The sequence below is a fragment of the Mauremys reevesii genome, linkage group 2, assembly GCF_016161935.1.
Source record: "Mauremys reevesii isolate NIE-2019 linkage group 2, ASM1616193v1, whole genome shotgun sequence".
Classification (NCBI taxonomy): Eukaryota; Metazoa; Chordata; order Testudines; family Geoemydidae; genus Mauremys; species Mauremys reevesii.
This window is the reverse complement of record NC_052624.1, coordinates 66,011,307-66,033,307: the sequence shown is the minus strand read 5'-3', so window position 1 is coordinate 66,033,307 and position 22,001 is coordinate 66,011,307. Positions and strand designations below refer to the sequence as shown.

Sequence of the window (22,001 nt, the reverse complement as noted above, 5' to 3'; positions counted from 1 at the left end):
TTTCCAAAGAGTTGGGCAACAGTAACTGCCTATGAAGTTGCTGAAGAGCATGCAAAAGAATAAGTGTCAGAGCAATGATTTACTGTAACTTGACAAGGTGATAGAAAGGAAGGTCGACTTCGCAAGGAATTTTTTCTTGGGGGTTAAAGGGTCCTCTGTATCCTTGCTGAAGCACTAAAGGTTTCCTGGGAGTTTAATATGGAGCTGTCTCATGATAACAAGGAGCGCCAAGCAATGATCTTGTGTGCCCCATCCCGGTGTATGTATTTATCAAAGATTTTTCATACATATTCTAATGCTAAATTTCAAGAGATCACGAAGAAAGAACATACATAATAAATCATTCAAATGTGGCAATGCAATCTCTAGTCACAGCTCATTATCACACTCTGTTCTCTTGCAGAATGCTCAAATATAAAGGCTATGCTCTCACAAAACTGCAGATGATGATGATTTTTTAGAAAGTATTGACACCCCCACCCCCATTAAAAATAGTATATATTTATAAAACACACGGGAACATTAGTAATTGCTCTACTGAATGAAGCTATTGGTGCAAGTGTGTTATTCTGCCCTCAGCAGCAAAGAACATCAGATGCTTTAGTGGAAGCAAACACCTTCTCTGCCACGCAGGATGCATCTGGCTTAATTATGCAACACTGCGTGTAGAAGGAAAATTCTTTACTGAGTCCTGCAGACAATTCACCTTTCAACTGGATGCATAAGCTTTGATTAAGTTTGACTTGCCTAGCACAACTGAGAAACAAGGATCATGTAATTACCCACTTCCCCCCCGCAATTTATTGCTTATTGTTTGTATTACAATGAAGTCTATAGGCCCCAGTAAGGGGCCCTGCAGTGTCAGACACTATACAGACCCATTGTGAGAGATGGTCTGAATCCCAAAGAACTTGTAATCTAAATAGACATGACAAACAGAGGGCTTGCTGGCAAGCATCATACCGTTTCCAGGTTTTTTTCTTACAGACACAGTAAGAAACATTACCTTTTATATCCAAATATCTTGCCTTTTAATTTCATTGTATGCAACAGGGTTTTAGTAACTAAGAACATAATAAGAACATAAGAAAGGCCGTACCGGGTCAGACCAAAGGTCCATCTAGCCCAGTATCTGTCTACCGACAGTGGCCAATGCCAGGTGCCCCTGAGGGAGTGAACCTAACAGGCAATGATCAAGTGATCTCTCTCCTGCCATCCATCTCCATCCTCTGACGAACAGAGGCTAGGGACACCATTCTTACCCATCCTGGCTAATAGCCATTTATGACTTAGCCACATGAATTTTATCCAGTCCCCCTTTAAACATTGTTATAGTCCTAGCCTTCACAACCTCCTCAGGTAAGGAGTTCCACAAGTTGACTGTGCGAGAAGAACTTCCTTTTTTTAAACCTGCTGCCTATTAATTTCATTTGGTGACCCCTAGTTCTTGTATTATGGGAATAAGTAAATAACTTTTCCTTATCCACTTTCTCAACATCACTCATGATTTTATATACCTCTATCATGTCCCCCCTTAGTCTCCTCTTTTCCAAACTGAAGAGTCCTAGCCTCTTTAATCTTTCCTCATATGGGACCCTCTCCAACCCCCTAATCATTTTAGTTTGCTTTTCTGACCTTTCTAGTGCTAGAATATCTTTTTTTGAGGAGAGAGACCACATCTGTACACACAGTATTCGAGATGTGGGCGTACCATGGATTTATATATAAGGCAATAATATATTCTCAGTCTTATTCTCTATCCCCTTTTAATTATTCCTAACATCCTGTTTGCTTTTTGACCGCTTCTGCACACACTGCGGACATCTTCAGAGAACTATCCACGATAACTCCAAGATCTTTTTCCTGACTCATTGTAGCTAAATTAGCCCCCATCATGTTGTATGTATAGTTGGGGTTATTTTTTCCAATGTGCATTACTTTACATTTATCCACATTAAATTTCATTTGCCATTTTGTTGCCCAATCACTTAGTTTTGTGAGATCTTTTTGAAGTTCTTCACAATCTGCTTTGGTCTTAACTATCTTGAGTAGTTTAGTGTCATCTGCAAACTTTGCCACCTCACTGTTTACCCCTTTCTCCAGATCATTTATGAATAAATTGAATAGGATTGGTCCTAGGACTGACCCTTGGGGAACACCACTAGTTACCCCTCTCCATTCTGAGAATTTACCATTAATTCCTACCCTTTGTTCCCTGTCCTTTAACCAGTTCTCAATCCATGAAAGGACCTTCCCTTTTATCCCATGACAGCTTAATTTACGTAAGAGCCTTTGGTGAGGACCTTGTCAAAGGGCTCAGGAAATCTAAGTACACTATATGTCTATGATCCCTTGTCCACATGTTTGTTGACCTCTTCAAAGAACTCTAATAGATTAGTAAGACACGATTTCCCTTTACAGAAACCATGTTGACTATTGCTCAAGAGTTTGTTTTTCTATGTGTCTGACAATTTTATTCTTTACTATTGTACTAAGAAGAGGGACTCATCAGTTCTTTGCGTAGTTTAATATATTAAGCCCCTAACTCCTATCCCTGAGACACTAAACAACCCCACTATACAATCATTGGATAACAGTAGCCCTGACATTCCTATAGCCATCTTCCTTGACTTTATAACTATATCATTAAAGTGCTGTGATCAAACATGCAGACATTCCATTAGATGAGGGCAAATCATTGCCAAATGTCACAACAGCTCCTGCATTATTTTACTAATTTCATATGCAAGAAATTATTTTATTCTAGTTTGGCTATGCAATGGGTATATACCTTCAGTGACCCACACGAATTGACTGACTTTCTTTTTCTCACTCAGGAGAATAATAGAAGTCAGAGTCTACCAGCAGATGTGAGCACTTTAGACAATATTATACTAACAGGCTTCACCTTACATTTTACCTTGGATAACCTGTACATCAGCCATCTTGCTGCTCAATTCCCTAATGTGTTTAAATACATCCGAGAGTTTCCTATACTTCAGTCTTTGCAAACCAAAATATTGTTTCACCTGGAGTTTTCACCCATTCACTGTCTACTTCCTCCAAGTCATTAATATATTAAACCAAACCCAGTAGTGACCTCAGCCTCAGGCATTCCATTTACTAATCTACATTCAGAGGAACAGATCATACTGATCAGCCATTTTTTATATCCACACAGATCTTTGCCCTTTACCTAGTGTTTATTTTCTTCAATCATTTATGACCAAAAGCCACTGATGTCTTCAAATAACCTAACTCATTAGAGAGAGACAATTTTCCCTTATGGAAGCTGTGCTGATTTGACACTAACAGTGTTATCAGTGACCCTACATCCAAGTGCTGTACTACCCCTTAAACTGTCACAAACATTGAGATGATGGCAAAGTATTATCACAAAGACTATGTTATACTAAACAACCAACACAGTATTATGAGATGTAGCAGCAACATGATGGTTGATCAAAACTAGGGCTGGCAAAAACACAGAACTAACAGTTTTTTTCCCCATTTAATTTGTGTTTTCACATTTTTGAGTTAGGAAAACAGAAGCAATTAAAAAAATGTTGTTTGAAGAAAATCTATATAGGTACTTACACACCTATAGCATTAGCAGCATTAGCAAATTCTGAGCACCTCATAATTGCTAATGTTTTTTATCCTTAGTACCCCCTCTGATGTAAGGAAGCATTATTCCCAGCTTTGTGCTACCATCTCTACTTCTTAATTTTGTCAAAACTCTTCAGTATAAATTTGACCAAACCCAATTATTTGAAATTCACATATGCAAAATTTCATGCAAAAAAGTGACTTTTTGTGTTTTCAAATTATGCAAGAAATTCTCAGTCTCTTGGCATTTCAGGGTGTGAAATTTATGTAAACAAATAAAAAAGTAACATTTAAAAAAAAGTTATAAAATTATTTCATCCAGACATCAAAACATAGTAGAGATGCCAACTTTGCTCTGAGACTTTTAGGGATGTTTATGGGAAAAAAGTTAGGGAAGTTGCTTGGACCTCACTCTCCACCTCCCTTCCCTTCCCCTCCACCTAAAGAAACCAGGACCTCCACCATCCCCTCCATGTCTATGGCCAAAGGCAGGCATAGGGAAGCGGAAAGCTGCCCGCCTATGCCACTTAGGACCCTCAATTATCTTGGTCAGTCCTCGCCCTGGACCTCCTTCCCAGGATGATCCTCCCCTCTGCTCTCTCCTGTCATGTTCCCTCTCTCCTTCTCTACTGTCATTGCCTCCTCCCACCCCTCTGGCTTCTCCTCCCCTGCAGACTCCCTGGTAAGGGTTTAAAAGAAGACAAGCTGCAGTGATTATCTGTAGGGCCACAGCACAGGTTACATGTTGTGCTCTAACTGCCCCATGCAGACCCCCCCTGGCGTGCTCTAGGTACTTACAGCACATTAACGTAGTCCAGCATGGTATACACGGGGCAGCTAGAGCAAAACACGCAGCCTGTGGTTTGGTCAGTTAATTCAGCAGGGCCCCAACCCATTCGAAACCATCATGGCTTGCCTCCTGTCAGATCCTTACAGTGGGCACAACGTTATTTGTTATGTTCGTAGGACCTGAGTGGTGGTTAGTGACACAGGCATATGTTGTTGTTTTTTAATATATATATGCGCACTTGCAAAAGTGATAGATTTAAGCCTGGAATAGTAATTTCATAATTACTTTTTTTTAAAAATCAAGAGATTACTGAAAATAAGGGAGGGTTGGCATGTCTGACATAGCAGGTCAACAATGGTACTGTAAAAAAAAAAATACAAGGTACATCAGTAAGGCAGAGCATAGAGATAAAAATACACTATACTTCTATGAAAAAGTTTCTTTCCACTGGTTGAAATAGTATTTAATGTATCAATAGCAATGAGCAGATTGTTAATGAGAACTTTTCACCATTAGGTCACTAAGTCCAGCCCAGTTCTGTAATGAACAAGTCATGACTATATGACAGCTGTTTAGTGGCCTATGTATAATTTACTCCAGTTCCTAGTGCAGGAATGGCAAACTACAGCCGCATCCGGCCCATCAGGCCTTTTAATCTGTCCCTCAAGATCCCACTGGGGAGAGGTGTCAGGGGTTTGCCCTGCTCTGGTACTCTGGTCAGGGAGCGGGGTCAGGGGCTTGCCACGCGGCTCCCAGAAGCAGTGGCATGTCCCCCCTCCACTCCTACGCATAGGGGCAGCCAGGGGGCTCTCTGCATGTTACCTCTGCCCCAAAGTCACCCCCCGCAGCTCCCATTGGCTGGGAACCACGGCCAATAGGAGCTGCAGGGGTGGCACCTGTGGACGGGGCAGTGCGCACAGCCACATGGCCAACGCTGCGCCTCCATGTAGGAGGCGTAGGAGGGGCATGATGCTGCTTCCGGGAGCTGCTTTAGGTAAGTGTCGTCCGGAGCCTGCCTGCACCCCTGAGGCCCCTCCCCACCCCGGTGGCCCCTACCCCAACCCTGATCCCCCTCCCACTCTCCAAACCCTCAGTCCCAGCCTGGAGCACCCTCCTCTACCCTCAACCCCTCATTCCCAGCCCCACCCCAGAGCCTGCACCCCTTCTCCCCCCAAGCCCCTGCCCAAGCCCATAGCCCCCTCCCACACCCTGAACTCCTCATTTCTGCCCCCCCCCCCGAGCCTGCACCCCCAGCCGGAGCCCTCACCCCCTCCTGCACTCCAACCCCCAAATTTGTGAGCATTCATGGCCCGCCATACAATTTTTACACCCAGAAGTAGCCAAAGGAGACCAAATAACCCTTTAATCTCTGGACCAGGATTCTGATACACATTAGTGGGATACTGTTGGCAAACTTGCACTGCCACTTCACACAGGATATCTGTACCTGTTTTGCATGCTGAAAAATAACATTGCATAATACATGCTGCTGTTCTGTGGGAAAAGGACGTCAATCTGCAGGGCTATCAATCCAGCAACAGTCATTAGCACTACAGTCACCAAATCTTTTGAAACAATACCAATAAATATGTTTGGCCATTCGATGTGCGCAGACACACTCAACAGGGTGTAATACTTCAACATTCAGTTACCGTTTACACGGAGCAAAAATGTTTTGAAGCAACAATTTTGATCAGTTTGATAAATTCTTATTGTACAAGCCAGGAATATGAATAACAATATGAAAAAAGTTGAATCCTAGCTTCTCTGAAATTCCATCAGTGTAACTATACAATTTGTTTTCAAGAGTGGTCACTAGTTTCATATACTCAGCTTTAAATACCAAAGGTCTGATTATCAGGGATGATGATCAGAACCCACACCTCCAACTAAAGTCAAGGAGTGCTCTTGAAAAGAAAGAAAAATCAGTATCTTAAGAAGAGTACTCAGAGGCATCAAAAATAAGATGCAACTTTTGAAAAATTGGCTGTCTTTGAGGAGGTAATTTGTCTAGATCTGTACAAGAATCATAGCTTTTGGACTAGAAATTTGGAAGGCTTATTTTGAAAATGTTTGTGCTTTAACTGCAACTGTGGTTAATGCCACAAGACTATATTAGTTTAGAAGTTCCCCCGCATGTACTGATGCTGCTTCCTGACTATGTAATCTTTGCAACTGTGGGCACCTTGAAGATGCATGAACATGTATAGGCCTGTGCGTAATTTTAGCAAGAATTTTTCCGAAGACATTTTCCATTAGAACTGGTTTTATAGATTGACTTGACAACCTGTGACTAACTTTCAATTGTCTCTTTGGTAACCATTGCACTGGATCATAAGGTCAGATGTTCCCAAACAGAAAGCAAATCAGAGGTATTTAAGTTCAATAAAACAGCAATAAGGGGGAAAGGCAGAAAATTTACCTATACAGGGCCTGATTCTGCACCACAGAAGTCAATGGGAGCAGGAAAAAAGGTATATAAGCTTCTTGAGGCAGGGACAGGCTTTTTGTTCTGTGTTTGTAGAGCAGTTAGCACAAGAGGGGCCTGGTCTCTGAGTAGCACTTCTCCTCACTACATTGATACAAACCAACTGAACAGTAAAGCCTTCTGAAAAGAACAAACAATTCAAGAAAACTACTTTCCTTTTACCTACCTTAAATAAGAGTTCGTTTGTGTTTTTTGCACTATAGTACAGCTTCACTGTTCCCATTTTATACCCAATTTTTTCACTCTCTTGATTTCTATGAAGATCTGCTACATGTAGCAGTATGGAAAACAATGGGTTGATTCCTACTCCCCCTGCTATCAGCACAAGGTTTACAGGGGAGTCAGCAGGTTGAGGATCAAAGAAGAAATTGCCTCCCACTCGCAGAGCCACTTCTGAGTCAAGAGAGCACTAGGGGCAGAAAAAAAAAGATAATATTTTAACTTTTACTAAAAGCAAAGGACAAAATACAAGTCCTCATACATCGCTAAGTCATAAGACAAGCTGGGCTTCAGAATAAGATCATCATTGTTAGTTTTTACATATTTTACCCAAGAAGGAAAGCTCAAGTATTTTAAAAACACACACTCAAAATTAACCCAGTTATCTGAAGTCAGTTGGTTGAGTGCCCTGAAGGGGCCTATTTTTTGCCCTCAGGCCAAGGCCCGGCCCTGATAAAGGACTGATGACATTCCCCCACGAGGGCTGATGCAGGATATTTCACAGTAAGGAGTGATTCATGTTAGGATTTTTACACAATGAAAATGTGTGTTGTAGTGAAGACCCAAGGTTAAAGTCTGAGATTCCCATTAAGTCCAGGGCCCTTATTCTCAGAAAGGCTCTGCTAAGGGGAAAGGAGACAGACCACAGGAGGAAGTCATGCTGCAGTAGTTGTGTGGACCTAAAAAGGGCTGTCTTCCCCACTGCCACTCCAAAACTTCTCTTACAGTGATATTTCTATCCGCTTTATTAAACAACTACAAAAACCACAGGGTAAAAATGTTACCCTTTCCCCCTCAAAATCAAAATTCCAGTTGTATATAAATAGAGGTATTTTCTGAGAGCAACTCTGCAAAGAAAGTTTAATACATGGAAAAGTGAAACTGCCCTGAGTATATCACACTGGGGTAATGTCCTCTTGGAATATGAGAATTCAATTCCAGACTGACACCCTTGCATGAAGGGGGAAATTGAGATAGAGAAATTAAGCAAGTTTTCTGAGGTCACAGGTTAGTAGCAGAAGCAGGAATAGAAGCCAGAACTCCTGATCCGAATCTTATGTTCTCACTCTAGACCACACAGATGGGGAAGAACAAACAGGAAAGAGGGACAAACAGAAAAAGGAAGAGGGGTAAAAATACAAGAAAAGGGGGAAAAATCCATCAGGAACAGCAATTCATCAGTCACGTACAAAAAGCGCTGCCTCCAGAACGTCTCTTCTATTATCAGGACATAGCAATTGAAATAGATAAGGCCAAATCACTTCATGTTAAGGTGAGAAAAAACAATAAAGAAAATGTTGAGGCAGGAGGCTAAAAGACTGACCCTTATTTGCCATTTTGGTGGGATGCTGCTACTACTACAAACCATTTATGAAGTGAACCTGAAGATTAAGCTAGATACTTGTCAGGCTCCAGCAGACCGAGAAATTACTGTCTTGAGTGCTTTACAAAACAGAAAGGCAAATCTTGGGCTTAGAGTTAAGTGACATTGTCTCAACCAGGTCTACCATGAAGAGTGATTTCCATCAGTGACAGGCATATATTTAGTAAAGATCCAACCCCCAAAAGACTACCTGTACCAAGATGAGGAAAGAAGATCATTTGAAGCAGTGTTACACACAGCTGGGATTGCAAGGAAGCAGGAGGTTCATAAACTAACTACCATCCTCACCCTAAAACCGAAAATGTTTCTTTCCTTGCTAATTGCATTGTGTAATGTGGACAAATGAGTGAGTTCCTCTTATCTGCCAGTCAAGTGGTATTAGGCAATCTGTATGAGTTGTTTTTGAGCCCAGTTCCACCTCCTTTTCCCAACACACTGGCAGGCTCTTTCCATTTTTCCATGCCTCAGAGAGTCACCTTCTTTCTTCCAGGCCTCAGAAGAGGTCAAGAAGTACCTGGAACAGGGGAAGACAGATTTTCTCCCAGAAAATAAAACAGGAAAAGACAGAAGTGTCCGCCCCTGTCCACTGTGTATCCCTCACCATCTTGGCCTCTTGTAAAATGAGCAGTCAGGCCTCAGGGTGGGGAGGGGGACGGGGCTCTGAGTTAGGCAACTGTTTTTTACACCAGCAGCCCCCTGTGTAGTTCAGGGACCAATGTAATAACCTGACTGACAGATGAGAAAGACACACCTATGCAGCCATACTAATGGAAACCACATTAGAGAAGAAGCTTATTATTAAGAGTCACCGTGTTAGTGAAGACTATTAATTCTGGGGTGATTTGGTGGGGAAGCATCACCCTGTAGCACAGAACTAGCATATTCTACTAAAATTGCAAGCATTGCATTGAAATGGCGTAGGCTGAGAGAAAAAGAAGATGGATTCAACAGCAAAAAAACTACACTACAACTTTATCCACAGAAGTGTGTCGTCTTGAAGTTATTAAGATTATAAAGTGTATTGGAAACACGGAGGATGAAATATACTATTATAAATAAGGTATTAAAGGTTAATTATGAAAAAATCAATTTGAAAAAATCAGGTGCAATAAATAAATAAGACAAATAATATTTAGCATTTCTAAAGCATTTCTAAACCAGAATTCTTTTATCCTGGAATCTCAAAATGCATTACAAATTAAATGTAATCAATTAAATCTCATAGCTTCCCTACCAAATAAGTGTCATAGGATTCAAAGAGGTCATTACATTTTTTTCCTTCTCCTTTCCTCATAACAGAAATAAAGCACTTGCTTAATAGAAAACACAGTTCATATTCTGAGGATTCTTCTGCAGCATCAGCTTTTGAACTAGTTTACATGTGAACGGAGTATTTTCCTGTGAATTCACCTAGAAAATTCAACAGTGGGTTAAGGACGGGTAACAGCTTCAGAGATGTCGCAGAGATGGAAGATTAAGTTAGACTTTCAATATTATTACTGAGCAACACCAAAGAAATAGGAAATGTCCCTGTGTACTCTCATTAAGGGTGTAGCCAGTGACATTGGTCCTACATTTTCTACACAGCCTTTCAAAACAAATCATTTCATTTAAAGTCCAGTGATGCATGAAACTAACCTGATTTAACAGCAGCAGAAGTGCAGTGCAAGGTCACATGGTGACTGCTGGGTTAGGATCACCTGGGGATTCTCACTGCTTGATTTTTACTGTGACTCTTCTGGTCAATAAACAGAGCAGCAATGGCTGTAACCTTGGAAGAATCTGTTAGCCTAGATCTTGCAGCAACACTTAGAGAACTATGGACGATAGGCATAGGATAGTAAGTAGGAGGGATGATATCTGAACAGACAGCGTGGCAGGAAATCTTGTGACCATAATTAAACTGTGGTAAATAGGAGAATGTATGATAAAAAAATGCTCCAAGGCCTCAAGAAGTACCCATCACAAAACAGCAGCGGGGAAAAGAATCAGACTACTCTTAGCATGACCAAAAGAAAGGCCTTAAATTGTCTCAAAGTGTAATCCAGAGTATTGGGATTTTGTCATCTCTGAAGTATTGTGTTGCTTTACTGATTATGTTTTACTGACATAAGGGTCCCTTTTATAACATATTATTTTTGTCTGTCAACCATATGTAACTGTATAAACATTTAAACTTACTAACTGTGACCCTTCAGTTAGACATGATTGCTGGAAAGTTCCACAAACACAGGATGTTTGATATAGCTAAGTAATATAACAGAGCTGTATCTAAGAGCAAGATTCAGAAGAGAGGCACCAAAAAGTTAGAAGATCACAACTTTAGACTCAGGTTACCACATGCAAATTATGTTATTTCACGGTCTCTTACAAAGCAGATTATTTTATTCAAGATAAATGTTAAGGTCAATTAAATGAGATGTTTAGAAATTGTGTATTAATAAGAGCCCATCTCCTACTCACTGAAGTCAATGGGAGTTTTGCTACTGACTTTGTGGGACAGAATCAAGTTCTAAGTGAAAAATGACTTGTTCAGTGTGTAATCATCTGCAAATATCATGTACCTGAGTGTGAATCCAGTGAGCAGGAGGATGTACAGTATGTTTTACTGCCAGTTCTAATACTCCATCTTGTTCCAGTAGACCAGGACTGGAACATATTGAGAATCCACCAACTACGGCAACTTCAGGAATAAAGAAATCTACCCTAAGAAATAGTGAAATAAAATGAACTTTAAAAACAAGGCAAGAGAATGTTTACCAAGTTTCCTCCAACTCAAAACGGCTGGCTTGATCTCAGCTACTCTGTATTTATCAAAACGTGTGCATTTTGATTTCTATAAGGTTCAGAACCCAACAGACAGTGCACTAGCAGTTTTTGTATTTGTATGTTTCAATAACAAAATAACTGAACAAAACTTTTTTACAAAGTTGAGTAACCACTTTTTATTACTAGCTTAACAATAAGAAGCATTTGGCATCCGAACACACAGCTTGAGTAATGCCATCAAATCAGAATTCTTTTCACCTACGACTGTAAAGGGGCAGGATTATTTCTTTTTCTTTCCAGATTGCCAAAAAGTAAAATACATCTGTATTATACTGGCACATTTCTAGGTTGTTCTTGAGATTTAAGTGCAATGTATAAAAAAGGGGTACTACAATCGTACATTATTAGTCAATTACTTAAGTCTAGCTATGTATTTAAAAAGTCAATATGGTCCAGCCAGAGGACTCAGTTCCCACCATTTTCAGCATCACAGATACTCCCTTTGATTTTCAAACTACTGTACCTTACTGGGAATGGAATTGGAAAACTAATTTAGGAAAACAGATTTTAATTACATACACACGCACTCTTCTGAGAGTAAGAAATATGACTGTTAAAAAATTCTTTACATACCTATTTATTTTTATGACAAAAAATGAAAGCCACTAAAATAAGTGATACTGCTTTACATGCTAAACTGCAGCACCCTCTAGTGACATACAACATTTTGATAATGTACAAGAAGCATTTTTATAATGTGTGTTGGTCTAAACTAAATTTAGAACACACACCTAAGAACTTAAAGTTCAGAAATTAACATGTTGTAAAAGGCTAGGTATATCAGTGGCTGGCAAGTTACAAGACAAGCCTTTGCCATCGGGGGTTCTCTCTGTGCATGTGGATCATTCCCAAATGATGCTAGTAAAGCTATAGAACAACAATATATCAAAAAATATAAGAAGCCTACTAAAAATATTTGGAGTCTTAGTAAATGTGTTTCACGTCATATTGCAAAATATGGTCATGTTACTTTCAGAGCAGCTAAAAGTCAAATTCAATGCTCAACAACATTAAAATTCTTCCATTTTCATCCAGCTACACTCACAAATGAAAGAGACAGATACCTCATAGTTCAGTTTAAATAACTTCAGAAAGTTAGGGGTAATTTTCAGAAGTGATGAGCATCAATCAAGGTCAATGGGAGTTGCAGTGTTCCATCATCTCTGAAAATCAGGTCTTAACTCGGAATCTTCTATTGGTGCTTTTCAGACTCCTAAAGAAAGCTGCCTTAATATTTCAGCAGTCAAGAATATTCCCACTTCTCTGCTGCAAATACCAAAATTCTGACTTTATCAATTTTATGTTAAGGTCAGTTGGGCTGCTCTCTTTGTGAACTGAGTACTGTGGTAAAGACTGCTAAATATGGGAGAATGACTGGTTAGTCAATTAATGCGTGAGATGACACCCCACACAAAATGCTGTAAATATTCAGTTCTGATCAAAATTATGTGTGTCAGCTTCTTTAATAACCCCAGATAATGCACAATGAGTCATTAAGTTGGCTAGTTAAATGAGGATGGTAGGAGGAGTGTGGTTTAGCTTCTATTGCATGGATGTTTTTGAGCAGTGTTTTCAACTGGTGGGTTATGATCCCAAAAGAGATTATGAATGGCAGCTGGTGGTAAGGCTAGGGGGCAAGGCACTGGCAATGTTATTATCTAAAGCACAGAAAATCTTTCTCCTCCACTCCCAGCACACCCTTACCCGTCAGAGAGAAGTATTCTCCATCAATCTCTCAAAAACACACACAAGTTACTAGGCTCATCATTAACACATTTTTTTACTCGTTTATAGTAAATGTAAGGAGGTCATGACATTTTTGGGTTGCCAACCTGAAAAGGCTGAGAAACATTGTTTTACAGAACAGGAGGCCTGAGGAGACTGCCTAATCTAGAGAAATTAAGGGCCTGAGTTTCAGATGTCCTCAGTGCCTGCCACTCCCATTGCCTTCAAATGGAGCTGTTGGTACTCAGCACCTCTGGTAAACAGGCTCTAAGTAATTAGACTGGGAAGTTGAGTAAAGGTGATCCAGTTCTGTGCTGCAATACTTACAGTACCAAAGAACACCTCAGCTGAGGATACTAAAGCTCTGTACCACTCTCTACAGGAAAGGAATAAACTGGAATGCTCAGACTAGAATGGAGGGCACTTAAACCACAAATCATGGTCCACTATCATGCCAAAGTAAGTATTCTGGTTATGGACAGGGGAAATTACTAGTTTCTTAAAATCCTGTTTGAGATCACACCAAATTCAAACAAAAATGATTAAAAAGCATGAATTTTAAGTAAAGATTTTACGCAAGTGTGTACCTTTTTTTTAAAGTACATAATTTTTTAAACTTAGCTCACTACGGACAGCAGAAGTTTTAATGGGCTACGTACTATGCTGTAATATAATATCTTGAACTGACTTTTGCTTCTGAAGGCTTGCCTTACTTTAACAGGGTGTGAGATGACATGGGAGGACTTCCAAAGTAATACACTACTGGTGACGGTTTAAGTGGAGTAATTCTAGAAAAATATATATATCCAACAAGGGGACGCCAAAATAAGGGAAGATGCTGCATTTAAAAAGAGGAAAGAGAATTTGTAAACTTATAGGTATGTCTCAGTCACATATTCTCCTTTGTCTGTTAAAGTTTTTAAAGCCAAAGATTCAGAAAAGAGATAAATATCCAACAGTTGCTGGAATAAGAAGTTAGAAGTATTAAGATGAGCATAAAGTTACTGGTCCTTTGTCCTTCAGCCGTTCACGATACTTAGAAACAAACAAACGCATGCACAATCTATCACATTCAAAAATTCCTTATTACAGCAACAAATCTCTTCTTTTTCATTTTAATTATTACTTGTAACTCGATAGACAACAGAAGTCTATTAGATCCTGGGACAACAAATCAACTTTTTTTGCTTATGTAAACCAAGATTATGAAAGCTCCATTTTCTGTGTTAATACTGTGAAGACAAACTTTAGCTCTGGCATCTCACTGACATGTTAGGCTTTTCTATTCAGGAAATTGTTGATTCTTGGCACTATTCCTCAGAAAACATGACCACAGTTTATAGCTTCCAGTACAGAGAAGTTGTCATGCCAAAAAACAGCCTCAGAATACTTACAAGGAAAAAGAGTATGAAAAGAGTAATTATAATTAAAGCTTTCATTTTTCAGAGTGATAATTGCTAAAACATTTTTGATGGGTAAATGTGTTTTTCAAAGAACTGGCAAGCAAGAATTTAATATGCGTCACTCCACACGTGCAAAAACTGCAACAAAATGCTCCACAAACAAAAATTATTGCAATCAACATCTTGTTTTTCTGGTTCTAAATTTAAGAGTCTGGATATTAAGACTACATTGGTAACACATGCTGTTAACACCCTAGCAGTTAAACTTTGATTCCAGCAAAAGCAGTTTCCAGCTGGACTAAGCCAACAGGAAGTTTAAAAAAAAAAAAAGTTAAAGGACCACTGAGAGCTGTTTGCAGTGTTGGTCCCAGGATATCAGAGAGACAAGGTGGGTGAGGTAATATCTTTTATTGGACCAACTTCTGTTGGTGACAGAGAGAAGTTTTCGAGCTTACACACAGCTCCTCTTCAGATCTGGGACATGAAGAAGAATTCTGTGTAAGCCTGAAAGCTTCTCTCTGTCACCAACAGAAGTTGGTCCAATAAAAGATATTACCTCATCCACCTTGTCTCTCACTGTCAAGAGTGAGAGATCCAGATTATAACTTATCCTACAAAATACTATTTGAATTGAAACATGGAATTCCTCCTGATCCTGAAAAATTCTGACACTCCTAAAACTGTAACATTGTTTAAATAGCAATTGTGACCCAGGGACTGCTTGGTGCTAACTGCCAGAGGGCACAGGGGATGCACAGGTTTTTACGGGTATCTGTCAGATGTATGCATAATAGTTCACTGAAGGGTGGCATGTGAGGTCCCTACTGAGAGTCAGTAGTCTACTGGTCATCATACTCATTGTGAAATGTACACAAAGATAATATTTAAGGAGTTATATATCTATACTAAAAATTATGTTCTTGGGGTCTTGAATTAAGGCAGGTGGCATAGCTCAGATATGTTCCATTCAGGCAGGAGGTAACATACACCTATGTCCTTGTCTGGTCATCTGTGTATTGTACACCTCACAATGGATGCCTATTTGCTTACTAAGCCACAGGCTAAGAGATTGCAAAATCTAGGAGAGAGGGAATTTCCAGTAGGAAACAAACACCTGGGTGAGCGGGTGCTCTGGTTTATGAATAAATACAAAGGATTAGTCTGTTATATATTGGGATGCAAGGACACCACCAGGTCCTTCACCGAGAAAGCAAGCTGACAGCATGCTTGTCTCATAAAAGGAGGATCACAGCCAGCCTAGCTATAAATCGCTGCAAGGATTTTTGGGTGAGCAAAACTTATTTAGACACAAGAATATCTTGTTAATTATGTTTAGGGTCTAGTATGCATGTTATGGTTTTATTTTATATGTAATCATTCTTGTTTCCAATACTTCTATTTGCTATTACTTTGAATCTCCTTGCTTTGCTAAAGAAACTTATTCCTGATTTCACCATAAATATATCTAAGAGCTCCATGTTCAGCAGAGGAGGTGGAATTGGTAAACTGGGGTGTACTGTTTCTTTGGAAGAAGCAAATCCGTGAACACTGCAAGCATCCAGCGAACGAGGGCTTGGGCACTCCAGTGAGATGATTAGAGGGCTAGAGGATTGGGGTGTGCCAATGGCTACCTGTAGAGTAACTACGGGACTTGCAAGGCTTAGAGGGGAATACTTGCATTGCTCATGGCCAGTGGAATTGGGGAGCTGACCCCTAAAAGGCACAGACAAGGATTCTTCATGCTAAAGACAGGCGGTAGCAAAGAGCCATAAAGCCCTGCGTATCCCTGGGAAGTGTCATAACAGTTAATCCACAGAATGGGTTTGTTTTCAAGTATACACCTACCCAAACTAACCCAGCAGATCTAATTTTAGGGGGACAAATGTCAACATCACTTTTTGGGGTTTTTTAATGGTAAAACTGTAAAAACCAAATTAAAATTAACTTTCAAATTTGCAGCACTCAGTCTCTGCTCCACTGTGCAGCTAGCTATCAGAGTAATGGAATACAAGTAATGTGTAAAGATATTAATATAGCAATAAGTTAATGGATATAAACCACAGGTCATCACTGAAGGAAGCAAAATGAAAACTGGCAAATATTAATTTTTATTTTTTTCTATTTGTATGAATATGGATGTATTTAATAAAGCATAGTTTACAATTATGAGGTTGAATTTATCAGCTGTTTTATATGGCATTTATGACTAAAATAGTATGTTATATAAATATAATGGAGAAGAATTATCCCAGTATCTTCCTTTTAACATTTCATCATCCTGGGCTTTCTGTAAGCAATTTCCCCCACCGCACAAAATCAGAGAGAAGTCTTACCACTGTCCTGCTTTAAAAGTAAAATCCTTATTTGTGACAGCCAAGCGAAGTCTTTTAACTGTTTCAGATTCACTGGTGATGCCACACACTTTTGCTGGAGAAATAACCTAGAGAAAGGAGAATGAATCATTATATTATAGTAGTGTCATTTTCAGCAAATGTGCTTCAGACCATCCATGGAAGTTATGCATCATTAACTACAGCATTTCATAATTTAAAAACATTACCACGTATCCACCACAGTGGGAAAATAATAAAAAATAATAATAGACTCGCACAGAAAACCACACCTCATTAAATGTATACACCAACGCCAAGATTTTTTGGATATTTTAATCAGGGTTAATCTAAACCTGTGTTTAAATTTAAATTATTTTGATCCAGATTAAATTGAACTATATACATTCTAGATTACTTTAAAAAAAAAAAAGAGGTATCTCTAGAAACAAACATGCAACATTATCCCCATCTGGCTATTTTTACTGAATATCTATAATGTACAACATTCACAATAGAGAACAAAACTTGGACAACAAAGTGGATGGTAAAAGGGGTCACAGGGAGGACAGCCTTAAGGTGCTCCTGAATGCTGAACCCTTACAAGTCCTGGGCTAGAGCCTGGTGGAGTGGGAGGGTCCAGGCTCCCCTATCATCCCTATCTGCATTAAGAAGGGCCCAATCCCTAATCACTAGGTGATGCTTCCAATGAGGCCTGACCATTACACACGGTATGACCCCATTTTCAGAGGTATTGCTTCCCATGACTCCAGACTGCATGGAGGACACAGTGTGAGGTCACACACATCAAAGATGCCAATTTGTGCCATAAAACGGCATCCTCCACACAGCACATCCTTGCACAAAAGGTACATGCAAAGTCATGCTATGTGAAGGATGCCATTTTGTAAAGTGACATTTTCCCCACTTGGGATCATGACCTATTGTTTGGAAACTGCTGGGTTACCCAGTTTGAAAAACATTTTTACATAACAGAAAACAGAAATATAACTAAGATCCGTTCAGAATGGTATCTCTGAAGGTGAAATCTCCCAATAGGAATCATGAGGCTGTTCACAGAATAAGCATTCTCCCCTCACTCTCAAACACAGCCACTGCGGCCACCAGGGACTTTTCTTGCAGCCACAGCCTCCTGGGCTGTGATTGGTGGGGGGGAGGGAAGCAGTGGCCTCTCCCCCTCCCTGGTGCTCCTGGATACACCACCTTGGTGTTGGTTTCTGGGGCCGCCAGCACGGGTTGGGCCCTGCCCTCCTCTGGAGACACCTGGGGCACAACACTAGAGGAGCAGCTGGTGAGTTCTTTAACTTCCCAGGGGCAGTGGGACTCAGGCTTTGGACTTCAGTCCTAGGGTGGCGGGGCGGCAGGCTCTGGCCCCAGGGCTTCAGTCTCCAGCCCTGGGCTTCGGCACCATGGCAGTATGCCCCCTGCTCTGGCTGCATGGCTTTGGACTCTGTCCTCTGACCACAGGGCTTTGGGCTCTAGAGCCCTGCTGCCTCCCCTGCCCCCCCCAATCCAGGGCCTAATTTGTCCACAAACTTGCCAGAGCTGAGTAAGTCTGCTGTGAAAAGTGATACTTGTATGTTAATATCACTTTTCACAGCAGACTTACTAGCTACCAATAAACAAATTACAATGCTTTGGAATCTGTATATAGGCATATTTATTGTTTTTTCCTAAAGTTAATTGTTTTATGAAAAATTGTCAGAGCGGCCACCACAAGAGTTGGTGTCTGCACTCTGAGACCACCAGATAATTTGTTCGGAGAAACCCTGGTCTAGTGGATTTAACAAATACAATGTGCTCTTAATATATTGCTTGTTCCCAATTCCTTACCCATAATCCTTCCTCCCCTCACAATAAATTTTTAACTTTTAGGTTTTTTTTACTACTTCATAGTGTTACACTTAGTTATTTCTACCAGTTACACATTGAAGTTTGCCACAGAGAAAATATCTGAAAATAGTTCACTTCTAACTGTACAAGTGATCCTTCCAGTTTACCAAAAAGTGTAAAATCTGATTTATCCACAGACCTATGGTAAGTACCAGACTCAGGGAAAAGTGACTAGGAATTTTGGGTGTCCAATTCAAGATACCTTAAAGGGGCATTATTTGCATAAAGCGGGCACTGAGCACACTGGAAAACAGGCCCTTTTACCATGGCAAGGCAGGCACCCAGAATCACTAGTCATTTTTTAAAATCTTGGCCCAGCTACATAAAAATGTTTTGACCAAAACAAAATAAAGTCTAGTTTACTTTTGGTTTTTGAGAGCAAAAAAATCAAAACAAGTGGGTAGAAAATCTTCATGTAAAAAAATGTTGACAAAGGCAACCTTTAAAAGGAGACCAGTAACTGACTAGTATCACTGGGAGAAGTTTGGAGTGAATATTTATTCTACATAAATAATTGGATATTTAAGATGACTGCAGAAAAAACAAACCTAAACTTGTCATTTCATTTAATTAAATCCGTTTTTTCAGTCACTCTAAATGAAAAATTACTTTTCACTTCTAGATTAATATATTTACTTGTTTCCATTTAAGACAGTCAAACACAATTTAACCACAATGGCCACTGGAATCTCCACTACATTAGTGGCATATCTTTCCCCTTGCCTCATGTCATAGGGCTGATTATTGTACGAAATGCAGTTTAACCTCCTGCATTTAGCCATGAATTTACACATTTACATATGGAATCTACAGACATAAGGTGAATCAATTACCAGAGAAGCCAAGAGACCATTATTTGCATGGTCAGTAATAAAATATTTTGGAAATCTTGAGCCCTACTTCAGAGGCTTGGGGGAGGAGGAAGCTACAGTTAAAAAAAGTTGTTCAGTGGCCAATATCACTATTTTGTTTTCATGCTATGTTTCCTATATTAAACCTCAGTTTATTTTTTCCCTCAACAAACACATGCCATCCAGTTGTAAATGTCTAATTTAATACATCTTGGCTCACTGTACCAAACTCTCATCTATACCTGGTTCTGGCAGAAACTAACCTCATTCTAGGGGTATGTGTTTATGCTTTAGCTGCCACAATACCTCCTAAAATAAGATTTCTTAAAACAACCAAAAACCTGAGATATTTAACGTTTGGGAAAGTGGTCCTGCTCTATCATTGGATAAATGGCAAACACTAAAGTGAGTTAAAAATATACTTCAATATTTTGATGAGAGCACTTGTGACATAACAGCATTTTGCCCAAGGCCCAATATGTCACTGAGAATGGAGGGAAACTTTTATACAAGCATATTTTTCTTGCTGGCAGGAAGCAAAGACTCTGGTTGTGAGTGGAGTACCTGAAAGCCATAGTTTTGACTTACTAAATATTACAGCTAAAAGGCTAAGGACAAGAGCTAAGAATAACAACACTATATTAAATAAGGGCCAGATCTTACAATGGAGGCTGACAGAGGCTGAACCCTCCACCTGTGGACTTCAATGGGCCAGGGTCCATGCAAGTTGATCCTATTGCAGCATCATAAATGCTTTCTCCACAAACACACTACACCAAATTCTTCCCTATATTTATGCAACAACTTGGACTTCAATGAGGCTGCAAGGATGCAATTCAGGGAAGCATTTGGCAGCAGATATATACATATCGCGAAGAATGTATTGTGATAGACCCAGGCCAGTTGGGAACAGCAGAGTAGTCCTATTAGTATCCAGGAAGTATCCACTGCTAAAGGACCTCCCCCCAGCCTAAGGGGAGGATCCACAGGTCTGGGATACTAACTAAGTACGTGGGACAACCAATGAAAAAAACAGGATCGGGAGTGAGGTCATAGGGCTAAACGAAGGGAACCTGATGGGGACACCGAGCAGAGAACCCCAGACAACGCCCACTGCTCCTCAAAGGCGTCAAGGGAGCCAGTGGATGCCGCCCAGAGGAACAGCAGAGTAGAAGAAGGGAGATATACTGGCCACTGGATAAGCAGTTTTCTGTTCCCTGAGTGACCAGAGCAGGGGCTGCTCCAGGCTAATGAGAACACCTGACTCCAATTAACCTGCTCAGAGTCAGGTGAGGCAGTTAAGCATCTGACTAATTAAGGCCCCTCTGATGCTATAAAAGGGCTCACTCCAGTCAGGCCAGAGGGAGCCCGGGGAAAGGGTGTGTCAGGAACTGGGAGCAAGAGGCGTGCAAGAAGCTGCGAGTGAGTAGACATACTGCTGGAGGACTGAGGAGTACAAGCGTTATCAGACATCAGGAGGAAGTTCCGGTGGTAAGGATAAAGAAGGTGTTGGGAGGAGGCCATGGGGAGTAGCAGCTGTTGCACAACTGTACCAGGAAGCACTCTAGACAGCTGCAGTCCATAGGGCCCTGGGCTGGAACCTGGAGTAGAGGGTGGGCCTGGGTTCTCCCCCAAACCTCACAACTCCTGATCAAACACAGGAGGAATTGACCTGGACTGTGGCTTCTACTAGACAGGAAGGTCTCTGGGCTGTTTCCCAACCCACAGGGTGAATCTGTGAGGCGAGCAAATCCGCCAATAAGCGCAGGACCCACTAATGTAGAGGAGGAACTTTGTCACAGTATCCATCTACAGCAGGTGTAGGCAACCTATGGCACATGTGCCAAAGGCGGCACATGAGCTGATTTTCAGTGGCACTCACACTGCCTGGGTCCTGGCCACCAGTCCGGGGGGCTCTGCATTTTAATTTAATTTTAAATGAAGCTTCTTAAACATTTTAAAAACCTTCTTTACTTTACATACAACAATAGTTTCTTTATATATTGTAGACTTACAGAAAGAGACCTTCTAAAAACATTAAAATGTATGACTGGCACACAAAACCTTAAATTAGAGTGAATAAATGAAGACTCGGCACACCACTTCTGAAAGGTTGCCGACCCCTGATCTACAGGAGAAAACAATCATATTAATTTTCAATATACAGGGATACAAACAGACTGTCAGCAATGTGTATCAAAACATACAATTCTTTTTATAACAACAGCTAACTTGCATGATACCTGTCCATCCTCCTTTCCCCACTGGCTTTTTTTAGTTGTTGTTGAAAATTCAGCGAAACAGAATTACTGGTTTTGTAAATAGGCCAGTCTATGTCCTAGGCTGTAAAATGTTTAAAAAATGTTGAATGCCATCTACTACATTAGCTCTCCCAGTCTGATGTTTCCTACACCACATGATTGTGATATTTCTCATCTGTACAAGATCAAATAATTTAA

The 22,001-nt window shown here is 40.3% G+C and overlaps 1 protein-coding gene across 10 annotated transcripts in view; it reads right to left on the bottom strand.

Annotated features, from left to right (window-relative positions):
• Nucleotides 1-22,001, bottom strand: part of OXNAD1 (oxidoreductase NAD binding domain containing 1) — a 51,456-nt gene that overhangs the window by 20,159 nt on the left and 9,296 nt on the right. For all 10 annotated transcript variants that reach the window (XR_005593240.1, XM_039521572.1, XM_039521576.1 and 7 more), the window contains exons 4-6: nucleotides 16,781-16,887; nucleotides 11,055-11,196; nucleotides 7,054-7,296 (exon numbers count right to left, since the gene is read on the bottom strand). Coding sequence is in view for 9 of the 10 variants with exons in the window: in XM_039521572.1 (XP_039377506.1) it covers nucleotides 7,054-7,296; nucleotides 11,055-11,196; nucleotides 16,781-16,887 (492 nt within the window). In the remaining variant the exon portion in view is untranslated. The remainder of the gene's footprint in view (nucleotides 1-7,053; nucleotides 7,297-11,054; nucleotides 11,197-16,780; nucleotides 16,888-22,001) is intronic.